The sequence below is a fragment of the Pimephales promelas genome, chromosome 4 (genome assembly GCF_988280905.1).
Source record: "Pimephales promelas chromosome 4, fPimPro1.hap1.1, whole genome shotgun sequence".
Classification (NCBI taxonomy): domain Eukaryota; kingdom Metazoa; phylum Chordata; class Actinopteri; order Cypriniformes; family Leuciscidae; genus Pimephales; species Pimephales promelas.
Window position 1 is genome coordinate 16,461,053 of NC_142772.1, and position 26,725 is coordinate 16,487,777.

The 26,725-nt window shown below is 39.6% G+C and overlaps 1 protein-coding gene across 3 annotated transcripts in view; it reads right to left on the bottom strand.

Moving 5' to 3' along the window:
- The window catches only part of usp2b (ubiquitin specific peptidase 2b), a 63,492-nt gene that overhangs the window by 32,806 nt on the left and 3,961 nt on the right, over positions 1-26,725 (bottom strand). For all 3 annotated transcript variants that reach the window (XM_039661991.2, XM_089130003.1, XM_089130004.1), the window contains one exon: positions 23,700-24,252. In XM_039661991.2, the coding sequence (XP_039517925.1) occupies positions 23,700-24,206 (507 nt within the window). In that variant the 5' untranslated portion in view covers positions 24,207-24,252. The remainder of the gene's footprint in view (positions 1-23,699; positions 24,253-26,725) is intronic.

Below are 26,725 nucleotides of genomic sequence, written 5' to 3' on the forward strand. Positions count from 1 at the left end.
TGTGATATGGAGCCTCTAGCTCAACATCATCCATAATTCAGTTTGCATATTAGAGCCACACAGAATTTGTGTACAGTAATGTTCGGTGAAAGAGCACTTACTGATTGTAACAATTGTAAGTAATAATCATAATAAAATTCACTACACCACTATCAGAGTATGTGAGCGGAGTGGAGTGGGAGCGGAGCGAGGAGTGGAGCGGCATGATTTTGAATGGAGCGCGGAGCGGATTTTTTAAAAGTCGGAGCGTCGTGGTTTTCACTCGCTCCGAGCGCGCGCCACTACCGCTCTATCACGAGGACAATTCATGCCAACGGCTCATTATAGAACTGCATTTTTAGTAAGGATTCACGTGTTAAACACATTACGCTAGCATGATACAGATGGATCACTCAAATCAGAAAAAAATGTGAGGGTTATGATGACGCCGATGGACATGAGTGGCTGCGGGAGGTTATAGTTATCAAGCCTGTACTGAATATGAGCGGGCACGATCTCATGAAAGTGCGAATCTATAGCACACATTTTATTTCTCGTGCCTATTATTATATGCCAAAAAATTGTTTGTGCGTGCAAATGACGCACACTAAACCCCTTGGTTAGTATGGGTGTGAAGTGCGTTCTTGCCATTAAGTGCGTATCGTAGGCTATGCCCACGAGAAATAAAATATAGATAGCCTACGCACTTTCATGAGATGGGGCGCTGGATCGGGCGGGGTGAAAGCACATTTTAAACAGGTAACACTCACCAACGCAATCGCTTTCTCACTAATGCATTGCATTCAAACAAATGTAATCATACAGTCGGCTATCTCTGTCAGTATTTGATTTTAAATGAGTATGAATCTGTGAGAAATGTAGCGACCCGTAGATAAATAACTGATGAAAACGTAGTTATTTTCTTCTTTCCAAACAAAATGTGCTCTGCAAAAAGCAGCAATGATATTTAATTTATAATGCTGGTAACCTGTAATAAGCATAGCATGTCATAGGAAAAGTTTGCACACTATCCAAATCCAATAAACAACATTGCAACTATTCTCCTAACGTTGTTTTTTTTTTATTTATTTACTATGCCTATGTATCTATTATGATGAGGAGACATTTTGTGAGATTTTAAAGCATACTTAAATACTTTATTCGGAATTTCCTTGGGGAGCGAACACGGAGCGGTGTTTCTGATATCAGTGAGCGAGGAGTGGAGCGGGAGCGGTAAATGGTGAACCCGGAGCGGAGCTGGAGCGGAGTGATTATATAATGCTTGGAGCGTGGAGGGGAAATTGTTGCCGCTCCACTCCGCTCACATACTCTGACCACTATGTGGCCTTTTTACCATTACAGTGTACATGATTCCATGGTATATTTGGTTTACTGTTTGAGTATGGTGCCAATTTTATTGTTACCACCAAATATTTTACATATTCTTGAAGATATCTTTACGTCTGGTTTGAGACCCAACCTTAGGTTATCCAACCTCTATGGTCTCGGTCTCGATTAGGACTCGACTGTCTTTGGTCTCGGTCTCGACTCGGACTCGACCCTCTATGGTCTCGGTCTCGACTCGGACTCGAGTGAGCTGGTCTCGACTACAACACTGCCTTGAAGACTTACCCATATTGGGTAATGTTACCTCGAAGACTTTAACCTCTGTTCAACACGCGCGCGCCGAATGCCACGTGACGCCCTGTGGAACACACAAAGAACCTCCGCTCATGCACGTGGCTGTACCATGCTGCTCAAGGAACACAAAGGCCAGCTGCTCGAAACGCAGCCATTCAGCAACACATGAGAACCATCACGTACAAATATATCTTTATTAATTAAGATGTTTAAGATTAAGCATTAAGATGTTCGTGTTGATTCAGAAGGGTTACACTGTCTTGGTGATTTTGCCAATGCTCTCTCTCTCTCTCTCTCTCTCTCTCTCTCTCTCTCTCTCTCTCTCTCTCTCTCTCTCTCCCTCTCTCTCTCTCTCTCACCCGTACTTCCATTTCCCAAAAAATATGGCGAAAATCGTTTTTTTAAGGGCATGGGCAGTATATTTTGATTTCCAAGGTAATGAAGGCATATATCCTGAAATCCCTCTGAACTTTTTTTTTTCATCTTGTGTGTAAAAAAAATTAAAAAAGAATTTTGCACCTGGCTTTATCATATGTTCAGATCTATCTACCGAAAATATGTGCAAAATTGTGCATATTTAATGAGATAATGCCTCATTTGCATAATTAAACATCCAAATTTCAAAAACTTATAATACATTTTTTATATACTTGTGTAAGTAATCAACTGAGGAAGTTTCATGGTGATATTTTTTTTTTTACCCTATTCACCTGTAGTGTCTCGCCTTAAATGCATTGTTGATATCATTCTGATATTCTATTCTGTTCTTTTAAAATTGGAAAATGTTCGTGGGTGGAAATGTGTTGCGTTGATTACTATTTTGAAAGAATGCTGTAAGGAAGTGTTGTGTAATGATGTAATGTGTGTGAAAACTGAAGTAATGAGTAAACAAGGTGGATGAGGTTTGCCACTTTACTACCGTAATTATTATTCACAATATTCTAAATAAACTAAGATGTACATGTTTTAATCACTATACACTTCAGTAAATGTAGTGGCTATTGCCTTTTATTTTATTTTATTTCATTGTAAATGTTCTTCACAAGCTCATTGGAATAATGCATTCTGGCATTCCCTTCTCGGCGAAGAATATATGCAATACAGCATAATTTAGTTATTGAGAGTGGGCTAATGTGTTTACATGAAGCATTTATAATCAGTCAGTCATAGTTGAGCTTTAAACAGAAACTTTATTGTTAGGCATTCTTTGTTATATTTAGCCACAAAGCCGATAGTAGTTATGTAAATAGGGCATAATACAGCCCCAGGCAAAATCTATGGGACATTTTTCTCAGCTGATTTTCAGGGAAAATCTGCATATTTTTCCAGAATGGTTTGAAATATGTCAAAATGTGTTAAACGGGACAGAGAGTTCCTGCTGAAGTGTTATTTGGAATAATCAAAAAGCCAAATTACAGTATGTGATCTTTAAACATGTAAGGGGCTGAGGATGTACAAATGCTTTTTTCAAATTGATTTTGTTTGGGTCTGGTAATAACCAATGTTTGTTTTTTTTAACAGGGTGATTAAAGTCACTGCAACTGGCTTTATTTATATGTATTTATATGTATTTTTATGTGTAGAATAGACACTTCAACTGAGACATGACTGTGCAAATGACTTTTCACATTGTATGCAAACACTGCTTTCATGAGGATCAAAGGTTTTTCAGTGACAGCTGGAGTTATAAGAGGGATTACAGAAAACAGTGAGTATATGTGGGACAGGGAACACTGAGAGACATATAGTGTACCTTTGTATTTGCTACTGTATGGGAATTGGGAACACAAATAGACTTAAAGCCAAAAAACTTAGAGCCAGAAAAAAGACTCAAAGGCTCACATGAAAAAAGAAGCACTGTACATGCATAACTGTTTTTTTACTGTAGGTAACTCTGGCAATGGCTTTTGTTGCTGCTTTTCTGTCCCATGTCTCTGATGTTTCCCCTTGTTCCCTCCGGACATTTTATCATCAAAATTGCCAACCACAGTGTGTGCTGGGAGTGTGTTACACCATAATGTAAGTAAAAACACAATCTGCCAATAACTCACCAGTTAAATTATGACTTCTATTCAGTGTGTTTCCGTAACCTTTACCTGCATCTGCCCTATAGCCATGAGTACACTGAAGTGAGGAATGAAAATAGGGGCAAATTTTCCACATCATTAATCTGAAATGGCAACAGAGACACAGCAGCTTGGGACAGAGACAATAGGTTAGAAACAGGTCAAATGTTGATGTTATCAGAGCAATCAGAGATGGCTTAGTTGGCAGGTAAGTTGCATAACCAAGTCTGAGGTTCCCAGAAAATCAGGTCTGTACTGTATATACTGTAGTATATTCATTACAAATCAAGAAAGCGATGAAAATGTACTCTAATAAAATAAGCCATCATGCATTAAGGCAATTATTACAAAGATATATGGATACTTATGATAGATATCAGCTGGTTTTTATAGAAATGAATTGTAGCTTACTCCCTCAATCTTTAAGGCACTTGTGTGCTGATTCAACGGAAGTGTTTACTCAAGGGGGCTAATTAATCCTGTGCCATTAGGTGTTTGTTACCTCTGGAGAGGTAAAGCCCTATATGCAGTGCCAAACTAAAGCGCCTCACTGTGCACTAAGTGTGGCCTGGAGGTGGATACTTGCATACCTATCTTTTACAATATCATCAGCTTGAGTGGTTTTCCCATAAAATTATATGATATGAGAGAAGTCCAAAGCTAACTGGTGGCTTAAAAGTAGACAGTGTATTTACACAATACGATACAATTAAATCGTATGGTCAGTTATTCACAATATGATTCAAAATCGATTCTCTCAGCCAGCGATACGATATTTGGCGATACCTCAAAAAAGTCTACGATGCGATTTCGAGGGCTATAACGATTGATTAATTGATATTTAGATAATGGGCCCTATCTTGTACCCGGGGCAAATGACTTTGTACACTGACGCATTTATCATTCCTATTTTGCACCCGTGCAAAGCAGACTTTTCCCTCCACAGACGCACGTCGGTAAACTAGGAAATTAACTTGCACTCCCTGGGCGGGTAGGCGCAAAAAGGAGGCGCAAACAATCCCTGGTGCTGTTTTGCAGTTCCAGAAAACAATTGCGCCAATGACCAGAAAAAACCTAGTCTTAAGTCAGTAGCGCGTTGCGCGTACATTCAGATGCAGTTTTGGTAGTAACGCATTACAAAAGTAATACATTACAGTAACATTACTTCTTGCTGTAACGCAGTAATGTAAGGCATTACAAATCAATTTTCAGTAATATTTTACTCGTTCAGTAAGGCTTGCGTTACAACAAAATTTCAGTTTTAATTGTAAAACAAACAAAAAACAGCAAGACTGCAGACATTAACGAATGAAAAATGCAAGTAGGCTAAGTTACCTGTTCATGGTCAGTCAATAGCCGCGTGTGGTATGAATAAAGACTAAATGGCAGCGTCTTATATATCTGTATAGCGATTTATTTTTTACATAAAGTGTGGAAAAAGCAGATAACTCCACATTTCATGCTAAACAAAACCAAGTAATTGCTATTATACATATAAAACACTTGGTTAATATGTGACGTTAATCTCCTCAGCTGACGTAGACGCCTGTCAAACTTTGTTGTGAAAGTTACATGAGGATATGGAGTGTGTCAAAATAAAGTTACCGTACATCGATATTTTATGTGTGGTACTGATGCATCGTATCGTTATATGGATCGATGTAACAATACATCAATCCATATCAATGTATTTTTACACCCCTATGGAGGATTATGTTTGTTCGGAGCATTCCACTGCAAATTGTTTTGTAATTAATTGCAGAGATCATTTTATTGAAGAAATAAGAAGAAATAGTGACAACTGTACAGCAGCCACATCAAAAAGCATAAGCACTTCCAAAACGCTTTATTTGTATATGACGATTTGATTGAGGGGCAATAGAGTGGTGTAGGTGTATGATGTCAGAATCCAGAAGCCCAATCCGCTAGCCTGGTTAAAACCAGACCATCTCAGTTTGTAACTGATTTATGGTCTGGCAAAGCTTCATAGACAAATCATTTCCAGAGGGGCGTCACCCACGGATGTAGCTCAAATGCCTCAAAGGTGCAATTGGATAGACCTAAAACCAATCAGAGCGCTGAATGAGATAACGTATGCAGAGCGACGTATCTGATTAGCTACTTGCTCTACGTTTATTTAAAATTAACAGCAAGACAACTATTAGTGAATGTGCTTTTCATTATCACACACAGTAAACAAAACCTAACAACACAGTAAACAAAAAAAACTAACTTTGCAATGAACTTTGCAATTTAGACACGCAAACTGCGTGCCGGTATGGTGAGACCTTACTGTCTATGGGTGAGTCATACATGCTCGGACAGATTCAGCTTGCCTTGAAGTCGTTCATCCTCGGACGCGGCGCCGCTACAAAAAAAGCCATGCACACAGCTAAGGGAAATGGGGTTGGTCTTGCGCACTGAACGCGTCATTTTTGCTGCGCACCTTCGTGCTCGTACGGACGCGTCAAGTATAAACAAGGCTTTACTCCGTGTCAGCGTACGCTGTAATCGGTAAGAGGTGCACAGACCTCTCCCGAATCATCTCAGCAGTAGCAGTCTCTGAAGCACTACTAACTCGGCCTCCGTTTCCCTCGTAAGCTGATATTAGTATTTAAACATTCTCTATGATAAAAAATGTTTGTGAAAAAAATATTTTAATAACATGGTTTTGGCGGTTATAGAGTTCTAATAACTTTGTTCAACTATAACCGTCATACCCCTTTGTGAATGTACAAAATCTGCTTCACCGCCGCTGTGCAATCGTCATCGTGTAAAGCCCGCCCCAAGTTTCTGATTGGTGCCGCGATTTCGGCTGATTGGAAATGGGTTTGAATGAGCTCTAACTTGCAGAGCAAATCTAAATTTGCCGGAAGTTGTCTGGGTTTTCCCAGGCTACCAATTCGCAGCTGGTTCCTTCGAGATTTTTCTATGGGACTTAATAGGCTTTTTCAATTTATGAGTAAAATAAAACCTTTGGCAAACATAACTTGACGATGTCAGGGATCAGTCAGGCTTCACCAACACATAATCACAGAAATCGTTGTCAACTAATTACCCCCTCCTGCACGTCATCTGATCATCAGCACAGTCAGCACAAAAGCACTCACCTCACAGTCACATTGTCTGCTCATTTTTGAGTAAGGACTCACTTCCCTGTTTCTATTACCTTCCAATGATTGATGTTTAGTGTGATCGTCTACCGTCCAGTTTCTCCAAAGTCTCCATCGTCTTCCTAGTTCCTGTCATCACTCAGCTACTTACCACTCTCCGTTCCACTGTTTGTACTCCAGCGATCTCTCACCACAGCATTCACAACCTTTTTCATCATCTGAAAAAGAACCACAGACTGTCAGTATTTCTCACCATCATTATTCAAATACATTTTCCAATTATCATCACACCCTGGTCCTCACTGCTACATGTTTCAATAAACCCATTTCTTACCAGTATAATTTTGTCTTGAGTCTCTGTTCCATAACAGAAGACCAGAACAACACAGCGTGAGAATGAGTTCCCCGTATCCTTTACAGGAGGTTGTGTATACCCTCAAGCGTGCACTTTCCTTTACCTCTTCCGCATCACCCATCACCACTTCTCCTTCACCACCAGTGGCCTCCAGTCCTGTGGCTAATCCAGCGCCCTACTTTGGCTTGGTGGAGGATTGCGACAGATTTCTGCTACTGTGTTTGTTGGCCCTGGAGATGCAGTCGGCTCGTTTCCCCACCGGACGAGCAAAGGTAACCTTCATCATTTCCCTGCTGACCGGGCAAGCGCTCCACTGGGCCAAACCATCTGGAATCAGAATACGACCAATATGCAAACACTGAGCAACTTCATCTCTCACTTCTGCAATGTCTTCGGGATTACTGATGGTGATTCCTCTGTGGGTGAGCAATTATATCAACTCAATCAAGATAACGATTCCATTTCTGACTATACCCTGACCTCCTTACCACCTATCGGCAGGGATTAAATCCTCATCTGCGACTGCATCTCGCCGCATACGATGATGCCATGGGTCTCGAATGGTTCATTCATCTCTCCATCCGAACCGATCGTCGTATGCTGCCCTGCTTGGAAGACCTACACCTTCACCTTCTCACCAGCCAGAGTTTACCAGCTCTCTAGAACCAGTCCCTATGCAACTGGATAACACTCATCTTTTCTCGAACAATCATTTCTGCCTGTCCCATTCGTCCTCAACAACCAATGGTGTCATCCATTCCTCATCAGTAAATATGAAACCGCTTACTACTGAAGTCATCCTTACTGCCTCACATGTCTCTCTTCCAGTACACACCCTCCTCGACTCTGGGTCAGCTGGGAACTTCATCTCCGATTTCCTCTGCCACCAGTTGAACCTCCAGAAGAGGTCCAACAAGGTCCATTATCAAGTCCACTCGATAATCGGCAATAAAAACAATGTGCGTTTCACCATGGGACCTATCCAGTTGCAAGTGGGACAGTTGCACACAGAATCCACACTCTTAGAAGAAAAGGTTCTATATAGAACCTTAAAAGGTTCTAAAGCGCTACGTATTTGGAACCCCTAAAATGCAATGCATGTGAATGATCACAAAATTCAAGATATGGTGGTTAAAAAATGTAATTAATCAATATCACATGAAGAGTGCCATTTCAGTTTTATATATAAAATGTGATATTAAGTTACTAAAACAGTTTAATAAACAATAATTTAATAACAACTACAAAATGTTGCAGAATAATGTAATATATGAATGAATAATAGCTTTTAAAGAACCTTTGTGCCAAAAGTGTTCTTTCTTGTCATTATTGAACCCTTTTTAGCAACTCCTTTGGAGTTGAGTAAAGAACCCTATGCTACATATATAGAACCCTTTTTTTAAAGAGTGATCTCCTTCCTGGTTCTGGAGAATTCCACCAATGGTATAATTCTAGGGCGCCCGTGACTAGTACAACACGATCCAAAGCCGCGTTTCCCCCACAGGAACTTTCCCCAGGAACTAAGAACTTTGGGGTGGTACTCAGTGTGTTTACACCGCAGGAACCAGGATCTAAATGAAGTTACGGGTAAAAGATCCTCCCCAAGGTTAATCTGAAATGTTGGGTAAGATGTATTTAGTAGTGTAAACAACTAGAAATAAAAACAGAAAGAAATATGAAGCTAATACGAGGTTTAGACAGAGCGTAAAGCCTTGGAGCAAACAAACACACAGCACGGCAGGCAGCGAGGCAGAAAGTAGCGATAGAGAGCCCTGTAGAACAAAAGTCCACCGAGATTCCAGCCTTCTACATTCCCTTTAGTGATGTTTTCTGCGCCAAATGGGCATCGTGGTGCCCCCACAACGGCCATGGGACTGCGCCATCGATCTCCTTCCAGATGAGCCAGTGCCCCACTGTAAGATCTATCCCTTATCACTCCCAGAACAGAAGGCCATGGAGGAGTACATTGAAGAGGCTACCCAACAGGGTTACATCCACCCTTCCATTCCCCCTGCTGCTTGGAGTTTTTTCTTTGTTGCAAAGACGGATGGAGGCTTGCGGCCCTGCATAGACTATCGAACACTCAACAATATCACCATAAAGTTCCGGTACCCACTTCCTCTCGTCCCAGTAGCCCTGGAATAACTTTGTGGAGCAATCGTGTTCACTAAGTTGGACATCCACAGCGCGTATAACCTCGTCCGGATACGTGAGGGAGACGAATAGAAGACGGCCTTTGTTACCCCCAATGGACACTACGAGTATCTGGTCATGCCATATGGTCTGGTAAATGCCCCCTGTATTCCAAGACTTTATGCACGAGGTGCTCCGGGAATTCCTTCATTGTACCAGAATCGTCTACATCGATGATATCCTGATGGGAGCCGACGGGAGCCTGGCCCGAACAATGCCATCACGTTGCGGAGGTCCTCCAAAGCCTCAGAGAACATCACCTCTTCCTCAAGCCCGAGAAATGCTACTTCCATCAACCAAACGTCCAGTTTCTCGGATATAACATCAGTGAACACAGCATCCAGATGTACGAGGGGAAGGTGAATGCGGTCCAGAACTGGCCCACACCTGCCACCAAAGAGCACCAACATTTCCTCGGATTTTCAAATTTCTATCGCCGGTTTTTCCATAACTACAGTTCCATCACCTCCCCGTTGACCAACCTCCATCAGAAAAAGCTCAAGTCTCTGCCTTGGACACCAGCTGCCAACCAGGCTTTCCATTCATTCCAAGCCATTCGTCGACGAGGTCGATGCCTCCACTACAGGGGTAAGAGCGGTGCTTTCGCAGCACATCTCGATCCATGTACCTTCTTCTCTAAGAAACTATCCCCGGCAGAGATTAATCACGATATTGGTAACTGAGAACTACTGGCCATCAAGCTTGCCTTGGAGGAGTGGAGACACTGGCTGGAGGGTGCTAAGGAGAGATTCACAGTTCTCACCAATCACAAAAATCTTCAATATCTCTGAGATGCTAAACACCTCAACCCCAGACAGGCATGATGTGCTTTGTTTTTCACCCGCTTCCATTTCACCATCTCCTATCGTCCCGGTACAAAGAATCTCAAGGCTGATGCTCTATCCCGTCTCCATAACTCTGAAGAGAAAACCGAAGACCCGGAGCCCATCTTGCCTCAAAAGATCATCCTGTGCCCCATCCAGCTGTCCATCCATCAGCACCTTTCCTTCTCCAGTGTCTTCGGCCCATCTCCGCTTGGGTGTCCACCTGGTCGTAGCTACGTGCTCCCTGGTCACAACGCAATAATCTCACACACTCTGCACATTCTTCTGTGGCAACTGACCATCCAGGGGCCAACTGCACCCTCTCACTGCTACAAGGTCACTTCTGGTGGCCCAACATGGCCAGAGATGTGAGAAGGTTTGTCCAGGGATGCCCAGATTGTGCCATCACCAAAAGCCCATGCCATCTTCCATCCGGCAAGCTCCTTCCGTTGCCAGTTCCCTGATGGCCTTGTTCACATCTTGGATTTTTTTCATGTCATTGTTGACTGATTCTTCAAATTCTTCCATCTGATTCCTTTGAAAGGTCTACCTACTGTGAGCACAGCGGATCTACTCTTCAACCACGTTTTCTGACACAATAGGACACCTGAGGACATTGTGTCGGATCGAGGCCCGCAGTTCATCCACCAGATTTGGAGGGGTTTCTGTCAGGTATCAGCCAGGCTCCATAATCACAGAGTTAGCTGTCACCTGAGTACTAATCACCCCCACCTGCACGTCATCTGATCATCAGCACAGTCAGAACAAAAGCACTCACCTCACAGTCACATTGTCTGATCTTGTTTGAGTAAGGACTCCCTTCCCTGTTACTCTTACCTTCCTACGATTGATGTTTAGTGTAATTGTCTAATGTCCTGTTTCTCAAAAGTCTCTATCGTCTACCTGGTTCCTGTCATCACTACTTATCACTCTCCGTTCCACTGTGTATACTCCAGCGATCTCTCACCACAGCCTCCACGACCTCCTTCATCATCTGCAAAAGAACCACAGACTGTCAGTATATCTCACCATCATTATTCAAAGACATTCGCCATTATCCTCATCCTCTGGTGCTCACCGCTACAGTTTCTTACCAGTATATTTCTGTCTTGAGGCTCTGTTCCATAACAGACTATATTTTGACGTTTTGTTCTACAACATACAGTGCACACACTCACACCCCAAATAATAATACCAGACTCTGCTGCTTCACTTTGCTTCGTAGACAGACGTAACTAACGGTGACAATTGATAAATTAAACTTTTCCCAAAACCAGTCAGGAGTAGGGCCACAACATCACCTCCATTTAAAAGGTCTGTAAAGCTTAAATTATCATCAATCACAAATGATTCCTGGCTGTCCTGGAAGGAGTTATGGTTGACAACCCTAGATGAATGGTGAGTGGTAGACGATAGAGGGGTGGTGATGGCGCAGTGGATAAGACACATGCCATTGGTGTGAGAGACCCAAGACACTTAACCCCTAGTTGCTCCAGAGGCGTGCGACCTCTGACATATATAGCAATTGTAAGTCGCTTCGGATAAAAGTGACAGCTAAATGAATAAATGTAAAATGTAAATGTAATGAATGGAAAAGTTGTGCTGAAGTGTTGAGTTGGTGAGACACAAGCATCTCTGTCTTAGCAAGGTTGAGTTGAAGGTGATGGTCGTTCATCCTTCAAGAAATGTCTGTCAGACAGGCTGCATTGCGAACAGGTGGATAATCTGGTTGGAATGAGAAGTAGACTTGAGCATCATCAGCTTAGAAGTGACAGGAAAAGCCATGTTTCTGAATGACAGATCCTGGTGATGACATGTAGATGAAGAAGAGAAGTGGTCCAGGCACTGATCCTTGAAGAACCCCAGTAGCAAGAAGTTGTGACTTAAACTCTTTTAAACTGTAATTTTGGACAATAATAGCTACAGTACGAATACGTTATATGATGCATCCCTAGAAATGTGGGCTAGTGAGTGTTTATTTATTTATTTTTATGATTCTATTACAGCAATTACAATGGCTCTTCTAACATTATACATTGAATCATATAAAGCTGCAATTCTAATCAGGTCTTTACATGTTTAAATATTTTCAGCTATGATGGACCCAAGGTTTTGAAAGATTCTTCATACACCAACATAGCATAAAATAAATGTATTTCAAATACATTTTAGTACCTTTATTTTTGACTAAGTATACTACAAATACATGTACATATTATGTACTTAATATAAATACCCTGCAATTGTACTTTTGGTATATTAAATTGGTATCCTTAAATTCTGTTACAGTTCAGGGTGCATCATCGGCTTCTACCTGTTGTCTGTGTTTGTCCTGTCATTTTCTGCAGCTTGTGACCTGGGCAATCAGTGCTGATTCAGTGTAGCTGTGCACAGATCACAAGCTTATTTCCCACACTTATCTCTTGTTCCATTTTCCTTTATATTCTCTGCTGTGTCTGCCCCTGTTTGTCAGTAATAATAATAATAAAAAATTGTTACATTTATATAGCGCTTTTCTGGGTACTCAAAGCACTTTTACATGGAAGGAGGAATCTCCTCAACCCCCACCAATGTACAGCATCCACTTGGATGATGCGACGGCAGCCATATTGTGTCAGAACGCCAACCACACATTAGCTTATTGATGGAGACAGTGATGAAGCCAATCAGTACAAGGGGATGATTAGGAGGCCATGATGGACAGAGGTCAAGAGGCAAATTTTGGCCAGGATGCCAGGCTTTCACCCCTACTCTTTTTCATCCTGGGATTTTTAATGACCACAGAGAGACAGGACCTCGGTTTAACGTCTCATCCGAAGGACAGTGCTCTTTGACAGTATAGTGTCCCTGTCACTTTGCTGGGGCGTTAGGACCCACACAGACATACTGACCAGACCAGCACCCCCTACTGGCCTCACTAACACCTCTTCCAGCAGCAACCTGGTTTTCTCAGGAGATCTCCCATTCATGTACTAACCAGGCTCAGCCCTGCTTAGCTTCAGTGGGCAACCAGTCTTGGGCTACAGCCTGATGTCTACAGCAGATCATTTTTGGTTTTGTCTTATGTGGATCTGTGCTATTGTTTTGTATGTTCTACATTGTTCACTGTGCCAAGGACACTTAGACGAGGAGTGACAGCTGATAATTTCTCTCTGTCTAGTCTCGTTCCCTGTCCGATGTGGGTGATGCTGCAGAGGTGGTCTCCTCGGCCTGTGTGTCCAATGAGCATTTTCGACAGCTCTGGAGATTCCTCATTTCACCTTACCATTTGAGCACATTTGTCACTAACCTTGGAGGTTGTATTTCCCCAGGTTCTAATAAACTCTGTTCACATTATCTCAGCATTTGAATCCTCTGTTCAGAACAAATTTTGTACTTAATGCACTTTAGTTATTTGGAAGTAGTGCTAAAGTCCATTAAAATATATACTTTAGTATATTTGATTGTGCTAAAATTAATTCATTAATTCATTTAAAGAGTGATATTATACAGTGATCATACTATCCTTAATAATAGTAATATTAAAACACATTTTTGGCTTAATATTAGGAAAAGTTCACTGTGCAATACAAAGTACTCCACATAAAGTTTAATAATTATATTTATATCAGTAAGTCTCAAGCAAAATGTCAGTAAATATTTTAAAGGACTTGTAGTATACTTAGAATGAAATAAATGTATTTTAAACACATTTTGGTATAGGTTTATTTTCACTAGGGCACACAAAAGGTAAACTGAGTTGTTGCTCAACATAGAATCAGATGATTAAATGATGAGCTGTATACACACATGCTTTTAACTAACGTCATCCAGCATGTCAGGAATCTGGCAGGTACTGAATGTTCTATAGCGCAAGCCAGAGAGTACAGAAAGCTACTGGATTGTGTGGAATGTGAGTGAGATGAGATTAACTTCTCATCACAGAATCTCTGGATCATTCTCCACATCCCTTCGGCTGAGGCAATCAAAGATTAGATAGGAATCAATCTAGCATTGCATTTGTGTCTTTATTTATAATTGTAAAATGAAATGAATCCGACAGCATTTACAGTTTTGTAAGGCATCCTGCTGAGGATTTTGGAGTCATTAACCCAAATGGTAATTCGATTATATTTTATGCTGAATTTGAAGCCTAATTCTATACTGTGCCGCTAAAGTCACGTGGTGAAAAACGTTCAAACATGGAGTTGGACATAATCATTAAATCTATTTCAAGACATTTACGCTGTTGCGTTTTGTAGAACTGTAAGTGGGGCTTTATTTGTAGTAAGCCTACGTGATTCAAGCCATGGCTTCCCTCAGCTTGTGCAGTCTGTATGAAGTCTCATTGTCTCTGGAATTTATCAGGGGAAGTCTTGTACTGTCACTTCAAATGGCTAATCCTCAGCCAATTACACAGCTGGTCCTAGACCTGCTCTTACATGGGCCAAAATAAGCCAAACGGCCTTGACACTAATTTAGATTAAAGTACAAAGTTGCTCTGTCTGGCAATAAACCATCTATCTGGGCCATGAGTAATACTACTTTACAATGCTTCAAATTGTAAATGTGTACATTTTCAGTCCTTCACTAATAAAAACCTTATGACAAAAGCCTGTACTTACATTATGACCTCTGCTCTACTAATAATGGCAAAATGACTTCCGTGCCACAGGGAGCTGAGTCATGTAAATTATATTGTTTTAAGCTTTCATTTGTCACATTTTGGAAAGTAAGGTAATGGTTCATTGACTTTGTGTTTAACATGAGTTCTGTGCAACAAGCATTCTGCGAATCTTGGAATTTTCATTAAACATCAAAAGCAGTAAAACAGTTTAGTCCAAAGCTATTCATTAATTGCAAAAAAAAAAAAAAAAGCTAGAGGGAATTTCAATAGCTCCCCGAGCTCAGGAGACATAATAGAACGTCTCAGGTTACGACTGTAACCTATGTTCCCTAAGAACAGGGAATGAGACAAATCGTCAATTGACGCTATGGGGAACGCCTCAGGCATGACAGGTGTCTGAAATCAAATATCAACTCACAGCAATCATGTTGACCGGCGACAGCCCGTGCATTATAAGCTCGAATGATGAGCATGCAATCTGGATGTATAAAAGGCCGCCTTGAAACCGTGACAACATCCTATCGTCTGAAGGGACTGTTGCAGGCAGGCCCCGAGGCATGGCAAGGAGACGTATGGTCTCGTTACCAAGTTCTCAGGGAACATAGGTTACAGTTGTAACCTGAGACATTATGTACACACAGTATGGCTATTGCCTGTCTGTCCGAGACAGAGCCTATGGAAATTTCCTGAGAAAGGCATTCAAAAACCGAAGGCCTGCAAACCTGGCAGAAACCATTGAGTTCCGGATCACAGAGACGGGATCCTCCGGAGAGAGTGCGACTCAACCTCAAAATAACGGAAGTCGTCAACTCAATCCATGGGTCTACCCAGTGCTCGCTCTGAACACTGAGGAAGTAAGAGAGGGATAAAAAATCAGGAAGGTCTACTGAGGCCTAAGACCTGATGACCCCCTGAGTGGGGAGCTCCGATACATGAGGGCTCATATCAGGAAGGCCGGTGTGGCCTGAAACCCGATGAGCACAGCATGTGGAAGCTCACTCAGGAAGGCCGGAGGCCTATAACCTGACACAATGTGGGGCTACCTTCAAAAAGGCCTAATGAGATCTGTAACCACAAATTGTGGGAGATAGCTTGAAAAGGGAGGTGCCTGTCGTAATATATTGCGTCAAAGGACATATCTAGAGTGGGAACCAAGGTGAAAAAACAGAGTCTGAGCCACATAAAAAAGGGGGTGAAGCGTACAGTGCAAAACCCCTTCCATAAATATGGACAAATCGCAAACACGAAAGTGCATGTGCTTAGCCATTCTGAAACCAGGGAGGCCTGTGACCCGGCAACCACAGTAGGTGGGAGCTCATAATAGGAAGGCCAGTGAGGCATGTAACCTGGCGAGTGGGTGGGTGCTCGTACTCAGGAAGGCCGGTGAGGCCCAGCCTGGTGACCACAACCTGTGGGAGCTTACTTTTAGCAAGACCTGATAATACTAGTAACCTGACAACCACACCAAGTGGGAGCTACTTTTAGAAGTTTAGCTAGAGAAGGGCGTCTATCGTAGCCTACGTCAACAACAGGACACCTCTCAAAGTGGGACCCGAGGTATAGATTTGGGAGCCACATAGGAAGGGACCGAAACGTACCACGCGTGACCCTTACCATAAAAAATGGATTTTAGAAAGTACACAATTCGTCTCGTCGTAAAGAGTAAAAAGAGTAATGCTGTGAAATATCATTACAATTTAATACTTGTTTTCTATTTGAATATTTAATTTTTTTCCAATTTTAAAATTGTAAACTTGATTTACTGCTCAAGAAACATTTCTTTTTATCAATGGTTTTAAAAATGGTAATACATTTGACGAATAGACATTTCGAAAGAACAGCATATATTTGAAACAAAATGATTTTGAAACAATGTAAAAGTTTTTACCGTCACCTTACTGTCATAATTTAAAGCGCCCTGGCTGAAATACAAAAAAATATTACCACAAATATTATTATAAACTAAACCTCATCATATTGATGTTTCCAGACAGAGTTTTTTTTATAATACCTACTGTTTTCAATAGTAATTTATCCTTATTTTTATAATATAGTAAAAAAAAAAAAAAAGAAAAAAAGAAAAAGGTTCCACTTCATTATAAGGTGTCATTGCTGGAGTGTAAATATACATTTAAGTGCTGAGTAATATTAAGCAACTACATGAACTTACTATAGGGTTAGGGTAGGATAAGGATTTGGTTGAGGGTTAGTTGCATGTATTCATGCATCATTTACTGTTTTTACAATGGTAAGTACATGTAACATATAACTTTGGATTGAAACATAACCCAGGCATATGTTCTTGACATGTTTCCCCAACTAGTTGAATTTGAATTTTTCGAGCAATATAATTTATATAATTTATTCAATTTATGAATATATGAGGAATATAGTGACAAACAATGGCAATAAGAAGCATTTGATTTTTAACAACATAAATCAATCAAGTTGATTTTAGACAGGACAAAGATCAATGTTCCTGCCACGCAGGACGCTGCAAATTCACATAGCGATACCCAGGCAAAGTAATATTCCCTGTTACTATCAGCCCTTTAATGAAGCTGACAAGAAGAGTTGACTCATTCTGGTGACTTGTGCAGACATGTTTGGTTGTCATGGTGAGAGATCAGCACAGATCCCAGGAGGTGATTCGCATGTGATTTGGAATGCAGGACAGAGTGTGTTCCCATGCAATTTCAATCACAAATTGCAGGTGTATTGCTGAGTGTTTTTTAGTTTGTATACAGTAGGAGTGTATATTCTGCTTATGTGTATGTGTGTGTAGAAATATGTACCTAACACATACTGAACCTGACCCTACCACATACTTGACATGGGAGAGTGAAAGGAGTGGCATCAGTAAGATACTCTCCCAATGACTAAATTACTGCTCTACTTAAGATCTCTCTCTTACACACACACACACACACACACACACACACACACACATACACACAAATTAATTTAGCCATAGTGACTGTAACTACTAAAGCACTTTCTGCATTAAATGTGTCCTATTAAGCCCCTTTTACAAAGTCTTGATTTTGTTTTTGTGGTGTACTGGAATGTTTTTATGGTTGATTGTTCAAAAATCTTATTATTTTTTCACATATTTTACATGATTACAGCTCCTCTCCCCAGTCTGGTTGAACGCCCCATTTTTGATGAAACCCCTCCTTCCAAAATATAAAATATGCTGAAAATACATAAAGCTTATAATTGGACTGTTAAGAGAAAACACAATGATCCTTTACCAACAGATTGTCTCAACAAAATGGGAATGGCTACATCTTTCAGGAGAAGCTTTTGTGCATATAGCCAGCATTGTCTTCTGAAAGCTGTTCTCCGTGAAATTTGCAACGCACAGACAAACGAGGTTGTTGAGGTTCTTTAAAAAAATACAAAAATAAATTTGAACCGCTCTAAGGTCGTAAGCTTAAGGATAAACTTTTTCCAGGGTGTAAAAAATACCGAAAACAACTTTTCCTCTTCTTCACCCCAACAACAGCAGCCCAACATGGACTCACACCCTTTGTGTAGTGTGTTCCTGAGGTCAGGGTCTATAGACCTAATGCACCAGAGAAACATGGGCGCTGTCATCTTTAGAATATTGTCTTTGAACTTCCGTTTTTGCGGTCGCTCTGTCTATTTCTATGGCATTTCTGTCGAGGAGTAATTAGCTGGTGAAGTGGGTTTACTTATTCTAGAGTTAACAAAAGTTATCATGAGCATTGTAATGTTTATCATAAGCATTGTTAAGCAGATGTCTTAACAAATGTCGACCGGGAAATTTTTTACGAGCGGTTCATTCATACCTATGCAAGATCGCCGCTATGAAAATACAGACCGGAAGTCAAAAGACCACGAGTGCAGCGCTAAAAAAGGGGCGGGGCAACATAAGGTCTATATACATTTTAGGGTTTGTGAACCCAGGAAGAAGTTTGTTGTAGTCCCTACCAGCCATTTGTTGTAGTCTTTAAAAAGTGATTTTAAAAGAAAATATATCTTGAATTGAACTTTGTTCATTGTGCTCAAACAGCAACATTACTAACTAAAGTAAAAAAAAAAGTGAAATCATGATCAAGGACCTCTTTAAAAAAAGAAGAAAAGAAAAAAAACAGTATTAACTTTATTTGTATGCTGTTTTTACAAACGAGGATGTCCCTAATGCCCGGCTCACACTACAGGAGTTTTAGGCCGATTTATGCCCAATTTATGCCCGATTTTCCCCTCACGAGAATCAGAGAAAAAATCTTGTTGATTACCTCTATCGGTTCCGATGTTCGGAGCAGATTATCTGGTAATGTGAGTCGTTCACAGATCGAATCTTGCACCTCCCGATCTGCTTTCACACAAATCGGGCTCGCTCCGATCATATCAAACATGTTTGATATTTATCGGGATGAGCAAGATTGACTCTGTGCATGCTCTGATTGATAGACAAGAATGGTTTGACCTAAAAAAATAAAAATTGAAACTACTGCGGAAACAAAGACACCTACATTTTGGATGCCCTTGAGGTAAGCTAAAACAAATCAAAAATTAGGGCTGGGTAATAAATATCGATTTCTCGATATTAATCGATTCTCATTTTTACGAACCGATATCGATTCTTAAATCTCAAGAATTGATTAGTCATCCTGTTTCATTTGAATGAATGGGACATTGTATCGCGGCTGCGCGCATCCAAAAAATCACAATAATCTTTGTCCTTTGTTACTATTGATATGAAACAAAGTCTCAATTTTCAAATCACGTCCATTTTCTTTAGAAATTCAAAAACATAAATAGCGTTTTGGCGCTGTGGCGTGAGATCGCTCTGGCAAAGCTCAAGAGAAGCAGCAGCGCTGATCTCTCTTCCGGGTTAATAATACAGCGCAAAATAAACATGAATGAGCATCTGAAAGTGTGTTAAAAGATAGAGTACAACTTAACGAAATCCGTATCATGTCACATTGATTCGCTCAATCAGCGTTTCAACCGTGGAAAGACGTCAGTTAAACTGCTTAATCAATGTCATGTATCGTCATATTTACCTCAGAAAACCCACATAAACTCGTTAGTCAGCTAGAAAAAATAACTCCAGAGAGGAGCATTTTGCTAAATATATACACCATATTATATGCATTATAACCTTAATGTTCTTCAATATTTAATGCATATTTGAATAAATCTGGCAAGTTTTTATGACAGCCACCATTTAAATGTTTATATTTCATATAATCTTCTTATTATAAAAATAAATAAAAGTGTAATGAAAAAGTGATCCATTCATTATTACCTTCATATTAGGCTAATGAAGCCTAACTAGACTCCCATAGTTTACAGCATTAGTTAAGAGATTTGATTCCATTGAGAAAAATTGGCATTTATTGTAACTGATATCCAAAATAATCGATCGTAATCGAATCGTAATCGAAATCGAATTGCAAGCTTGTGAATCGAAATCAAATTGAATTGTGAAATTTGTCTCAATACCCAGCCCTATCAAAAATGTATTTCAAAGTGAACTATCCCTTTAATAGTCTTAGTTATTGTTATCGTGAATGCACAAGGTGTAACAAGGTGAGTTTTTGAAACATTTTGGAAAATAATTAAAAAAAAAAAAAAATAAGCAAAGCTGTTGGTGGATTGGCCCTTTACCAAAAAGGATAGTTTCTACTTTTTTACATTTTGGGTTCATTCCCATAGTGAAATCTGCAATATGCTGCTGAGTAAGCAAAAACCCATTATGAAATAAAGACTCTATTAAGATAATGCAAAATAATACAGCTTAATAATAAACTAATTTCATAAGATTATGAGCAGTATCTCTCTGTACAAGTACTTCAGCGCTCTGCTTATCCTTACAATAACACTGAACCTGATTGCAGATACTTATGTAACCTAAACACACATGGCAGGCAACAAAACTTTAGTGTCAACACATGAGGATTTAGACAGGTCATAAAGACATCATTCAATCTCTTTAACAGCCTCTCCCAATACCACAAGACCATGGGAATGGAATGAAGAAGAGAAACAAAAACAAAAACTTAGTTTCTGGCATGGTGAAATCTATTGATGTTTTAAAAATGTGTATAAAAAAAGGGGGTGTGAGATTAAGTTTCAAAGCATCTAGTTATGTTACGCCCAGAGGAGAATGCGAACGAAAATAAGCTAAAGTCAGAGTTCAGCAGAACTGCACCTGGAACTGCACATTTTTTATGTAACACCCTGATTTGGCTGACAATACGCTATAGGCCTGAAAATGACAAAGTCCAAGCTAACAACATGAAATTGTGCTGATATAAAGGTTTGCTACTCTGAACACGTAATTATATTCAGCACTGTGGCCCCCTGTTATATAATTATATTCAGCACCTCTGGCCCACTATGAGAGCAATCATTGTGGCACAATGTCAATCTCATATTCAGTTGTAACCTCAGAACCAGTTTATAAAGAAGTTCAGTCTATTAGATCTGATCAGTCTATTAGATCTGATCAAGGATCAATTTGTTGTATGGCCATGATGACAAATAAAAATGTATAAAAATTAGAATTGACTTTAAAGTAAACGAAAATAGTGCTTTTGGCAGATTATGTAAAATGATATACTTTCACACATGAAATGAAGACTCCTGAAGTTCAAAAAAGTTATTTTACATGAATGTGAGATTGCCACTCATGGTGGCTGCCATGTTGAAATCAAGTGACGAGCTGAATATTAATACATTTATAGAACACTTTCAGTTGCAGTGTAAATGAATCATGGGTCAAAAGCATAACTGCAAATACAGCAGTTTTAACAACAGGAAATGTTTTAGCAAAAACTAAACATACTATTATTATTATTATTATTTGTTTTTACTTTTTTACAAGACTACTTACTACCCAGACTAATTACATGTTTGAGCTGTTTTAACTAAAAGCAACGTGCATTGACGTATCTTAAAATATGTCAGTGCCATTGTTTTGTCTCAAAATGCACAATGTATTTTTCTATGCATGTTTACAAAAAGGTTCTTAAATGGCCCAACTGAACTAAGGCCTAATTCTGGGTTAGTCTATACCGTGTCTGTGGAACCAGGCCTAAGTGTCTCTTACTTTTTTTAATAAAAAAAAATAATAATAATGAAGCCAATCATTCATGTACTTTCCATTTGATCTTTCACATTTATGTACAACATGTGTAGAGTTTTTTGTGGCTTGTATCATATTTATGGATTTCCATATCCAAGATTCATATTGCTGTTGCCCACTAAATATAGCACTAATTCTACACCTTTCATAAAAAGAGAAAAACAGCGCACTCTAGAGAGTAAATCAGAGAATTACAGGACTAATCCTGGTGTTAGTAATTAGAGCTGTGCTTCACTTTGTCGGACTAAACGTCTTTGTTTTCAGTCATGATGCATCACTGTAATATAATGCCTATTGTAGCATATATTTATTTAAATGCAATATCAATTTTATCTCAACTAGAGTGATAAAACGTGGCTGAAGCGTATACTCATAATGAATAATCTGTATAGCCTATGTGTGTGCTTACATCTATGTACTATTACACAGACCACATGGGATAGACTTAGGGCAGTGTGGTGTTCATCAATCTAATTTATTCTCAAGTGTGCTTACACGAGTGTGTGAAGTGAAGGTGTGAGAGTGTCAGCCTACAAGCTCATACTTTATATGCTAAATGTGGTCTAGAATTAAATCAGTATCGTAGCACTTATGAACAGAGATGATAGTAATGTACTGACAATAAATATGATCAAAAGAATACCAATTCAATTTAAGCTCAACCGAATGCTTAGCGTTCATATTTCTGCTTTTAAATAAAAATTAAAAAAGGCTCAAATACACCCCCCAACCTTGACTCTGAGTGACAAAGCAACATGTGGGAAATGGCACACTAGAGTTTCAAATATAGAAGTAATGGTGCTTACTGGCCCACTTTGAGTACTGGTAATAATTATAGTTTATAGAGACATCATTAAATTTGTCTTTTTTTTATCCATGCAAGTCTGGACAGGCTGCCAAGCAAGTCAAAAGGATTTTTTGTGGTAGTCAACATTATGCCACAAATGCTGTCAATTGAGCTTAAAGGGTTAGTTCACCCAAAAATGAAAATTAAGTCATTAATCACTCACCCCCATGCTGTACCAACCCCGTAAGACCTTCGTTCGTCTTCGGAACACAAATGAAGATATTTTTGATTAAATTTGAGAGCTGTATAACTACCACATTGGCTCCTAAAGGACTGCCTCTTGACGGCCCAGAAAGTCAATGAAGAAAATGTTTAAATATCCCAAGTGACTACCGTGGCTCAACTATATGTTTATCAAGCGACGCGAATACTTTTTGTGCGAAAAAACAAACAAAAATAACGGGTTTATTCGACTATTTCTTTTCTTCCTTGTAGGCCAGAACGAGACTTCCTTAGATTTCCACGACGCATGCGCGAGAATTGCGATCTGTAGTAGTGTAAGCTGGTGTAAGCAGATCGCAATTCTCGCGCATGCGTCGTGGAAATCTAAGGAAGTCTCGTTCTGGCCTACAAGGAAGAAAAGAAATAGTCGAATAAACTCGTTATTTTTGTTTGTTTTTTTGCACAAAAAGTATTCGCGTCGCTTGATAAACATATAGTTGAGCCACGGTAGTCACTTGGGATATTTAAACATTTTCTTCATTGACTTTTTGGGCCGTCAAGAGGCAGTCCCTTAGGAGCCAATGTGGTAGTTATACAGCTCTCAAATTTAATAAAAAATATCTTCATTTGTGTTCCGAAGACGAACGAAGGTCTTACGGGGTTGGTACAGCATGGGGGTGAGTAATTAATGACTTAATTTTCATTTTTGGGTGAACTAACCCTTTAACTTATGTCAGTTGAACCCTGTATTTAAATGTTTATTGTTAGTGTACAAAATAATCAGACTCACCTCTGATCTCCAGTAGAGAGGCCCTGAGTAATCTGTCCGTCCCCTAATCGTGCTCTCTTTGACTGTGTACACTGCTCCTTGGTCACAGATCTCCAGAGTGGCGAGCTCCCGCATCAGGTCTGACTGACTGACCGACCTGCGTTGCCTTGATAGGGGAGATGTGCAGATATGTCCAGTCCTAGAAGGCGAACGGCCCCTTTGCCAATTAATTCTAGGAATCGGACCTTTAACCTGCATCCTACTGTAGCTTTCACTCCGGCGGCCAATGTGGGACTCAGAATGGGGTACGGCTTTCCCACGTTCAGGCTCCTGAGCAAAGAATGGGACGCCTCGGGCGAGGCAAGGGTTGGGGTTCAGGTAGCGGGAGGTGGAAGGAGCATACCTGGAAAGCTGGGGTTGACCTCGGACAATATATCCCAGGGTGGGATCGCAGGGGTCATAGGAACTGTATGGGCTTATGAGGGTGGATCCATTGGTGTATTTGGGGGGCGAGTAGACTGGAGACATGATCAAGATGTGAAGAGAAATCAACTCCAAGGTGGAGAGAGCCAAACTGTCACAAAGACAAACACAGTCTGCTAGAAACAAAGCTAAAGAAGACTAAGCCTAATCAGGCTACTGCTTTTTATATCTGAGATTGTGTACAAAACTTTCAGCTTCAGCAAATAATCTATATTAGGCTGTAAAATGTGGAAATTTAGGGGAACTTCTTTTTACGTCTTGCTCATGCAAACACAAAGACAACATGATAAACATGACTTGTCTCATCTTTCAGTATCAGTTGTGTAGGACAGCTTTCAACAAGAGTAGAGTTACTAGCAGGTAATGTACACTGAGACTCAAAAGGTTGAGGTTGAATGTTATAATTCAAAAACATTATAGTTTTGGATTTTGGTTGGACAAAAAGAGAAATGCAGACGACCCTTTCAAAGACTTCCACAACCTCCAACATTCAGAAAATGGAGTTTCATCTCCAAGTTACGTCTCCCGAAAAAGCAAAAATGATTAAGTGGATGGCACTGAGCAGTCTTTTCAAGTCATTTATTTTATATTTTATGTATGAAAATTGTGTACGGCAAAATTATATTGCTTTCAAATCTTACGAACTATGAAATAACACCTGGGACTACAGAGGCTGTCAGGGACATTAAACGTCATAATGGCGAACAGGTAAACTCAGTCCGTTTTACAACCTCATTAAGCTTAGGCCTATATAAAGTTTGATTTACAATAGTTAGTTATATTTGTGCTCTTGTAAACTATTGTAACTCAAACTTTATGGGAAATTGGTTTTAGATAAAAAACTAAAAGAGTTGTCACGCTTGGTGATGGCGATGTTGAAGTCATGGGACTTTGGTAGTTCTTTTAAAAATTAAAATTATTCATTTAGCTGCCACTTTTATCCAAAACGACTTACAATTTCTATATGTCAGAGGTCACACGCCTCTGGAGCAACTAGGGGTTAAGTGCCTTGCTCAGCAACACATTGGTGTCTCACAGTGGATTCAAACCCAGGTGTCTCACACCAAAGGCATGTGTCTTATCCACTGCGCCATCACCATAAGTTTATAGTTTAGCTTTATATTTTTTTACTTGGGAGTCTGTATAGTCTTCAAAATTCATAAAAATTGTGTTCATTTGTGAGAATTAAAGGGTTAGTTCAGCCAAAAATGAAAATTCTGTCAGTATTTACTCACCCTCATGTTGTTTCAAACCCCTATGTGTTTATTTGTTCTGCTGAACACAAAGGAAGATATTTGGAAGAATGTTTTAATCAAACAGATCTCAATCCCCATTGACAACCATAGTAGGAAAAATACATACTATGGTAGTCAATGGGGATTGAGATCTGTTTGATTAAAAACATTCTTCCAAATATCTTCCTTTGTGTTCAGCATAACAAATAAACACATAGAGGATTAGAACAACATGAGGGTGAGTAAATACTGACAGAATTTTCATTTTTGGGTGAGGACAAAAAGTGTAAGTAACTTTTTTTTTGATCACAGAGCTTGTTGTTTTTGGGATAATCCAAAAGCCTATGGAAAAAAAAGCCTAACCCTAACCCTTTTTGTTGAGAGAACCAGTGTGATGATAACTGCCAGTTGGCCTACAAAGTGATGTGCAGTATGTCTTAATATAAACTATTTTTTATTGTTAATCAAACAAAATAGTTATTTTTATTTCATTTTTGTACCTAATCTGTCATGTTAAATTTACCTGAAAAGCACTGTTTATTTAAAGGGGTGGTTTTCTACTTTTTTTCTTTGCATGATTGTGTTTATGGGGTGCAATATAACATGTATTCTTATTTTTCATAAATTTCACCTTTATTGTAAGGCGCTTTCTGCTTGTCATTTGAACGACTGGTTTACATCCTTATTCTATGAAACCACTCCCTCAGAAACAGGCAATGGGCTGAGATTGGTTAGTTTGGGCCGGTGTGTTGTTATTGGCTAAACTGCATAGTGCATGTTGTCCAGAAACTTCAGGCCCATTACCTTTACGGGTGAATGTTTCATGTGCTCCACTCAATGTAAATAATGGTGTCGATAACGTATCAGTTTGAGCCAGAATCAGAACCAGAAAGCGGCGATGAAGAGAGTCAAGCAGAACCTCCCCAAACATGGCTCTTACAAAACGTTTTTGAATGGTACATTTAAAAAAAAAAGATTATTATTATTATATTATATTCTTCTATTATTATAAGAATTTTGATATGTTGTTACTTAAAAATGCTACTGCTGCTTGTTAGCTTTTGAGATACGGTTTTCTCCTGGTTAAACATTTAATATAACTGAATAGATGTTTTTTAAGTTTATTGTTTAATCGATATAATGAACCACCGTTTATCTATTCATAAAACTTAGTTTACTCAGTGTATTGTTTTATTTAGGTGTAGCCTACATGTGGCAACTGTGTTAAAACCACCCTGTACTTTGATAAAGTACCAGTAAAGATAACAGCTGAAGTTTACTGCGATTACATAGCCTATAATTTTTTGAACTTTATACATATTTGTCTTA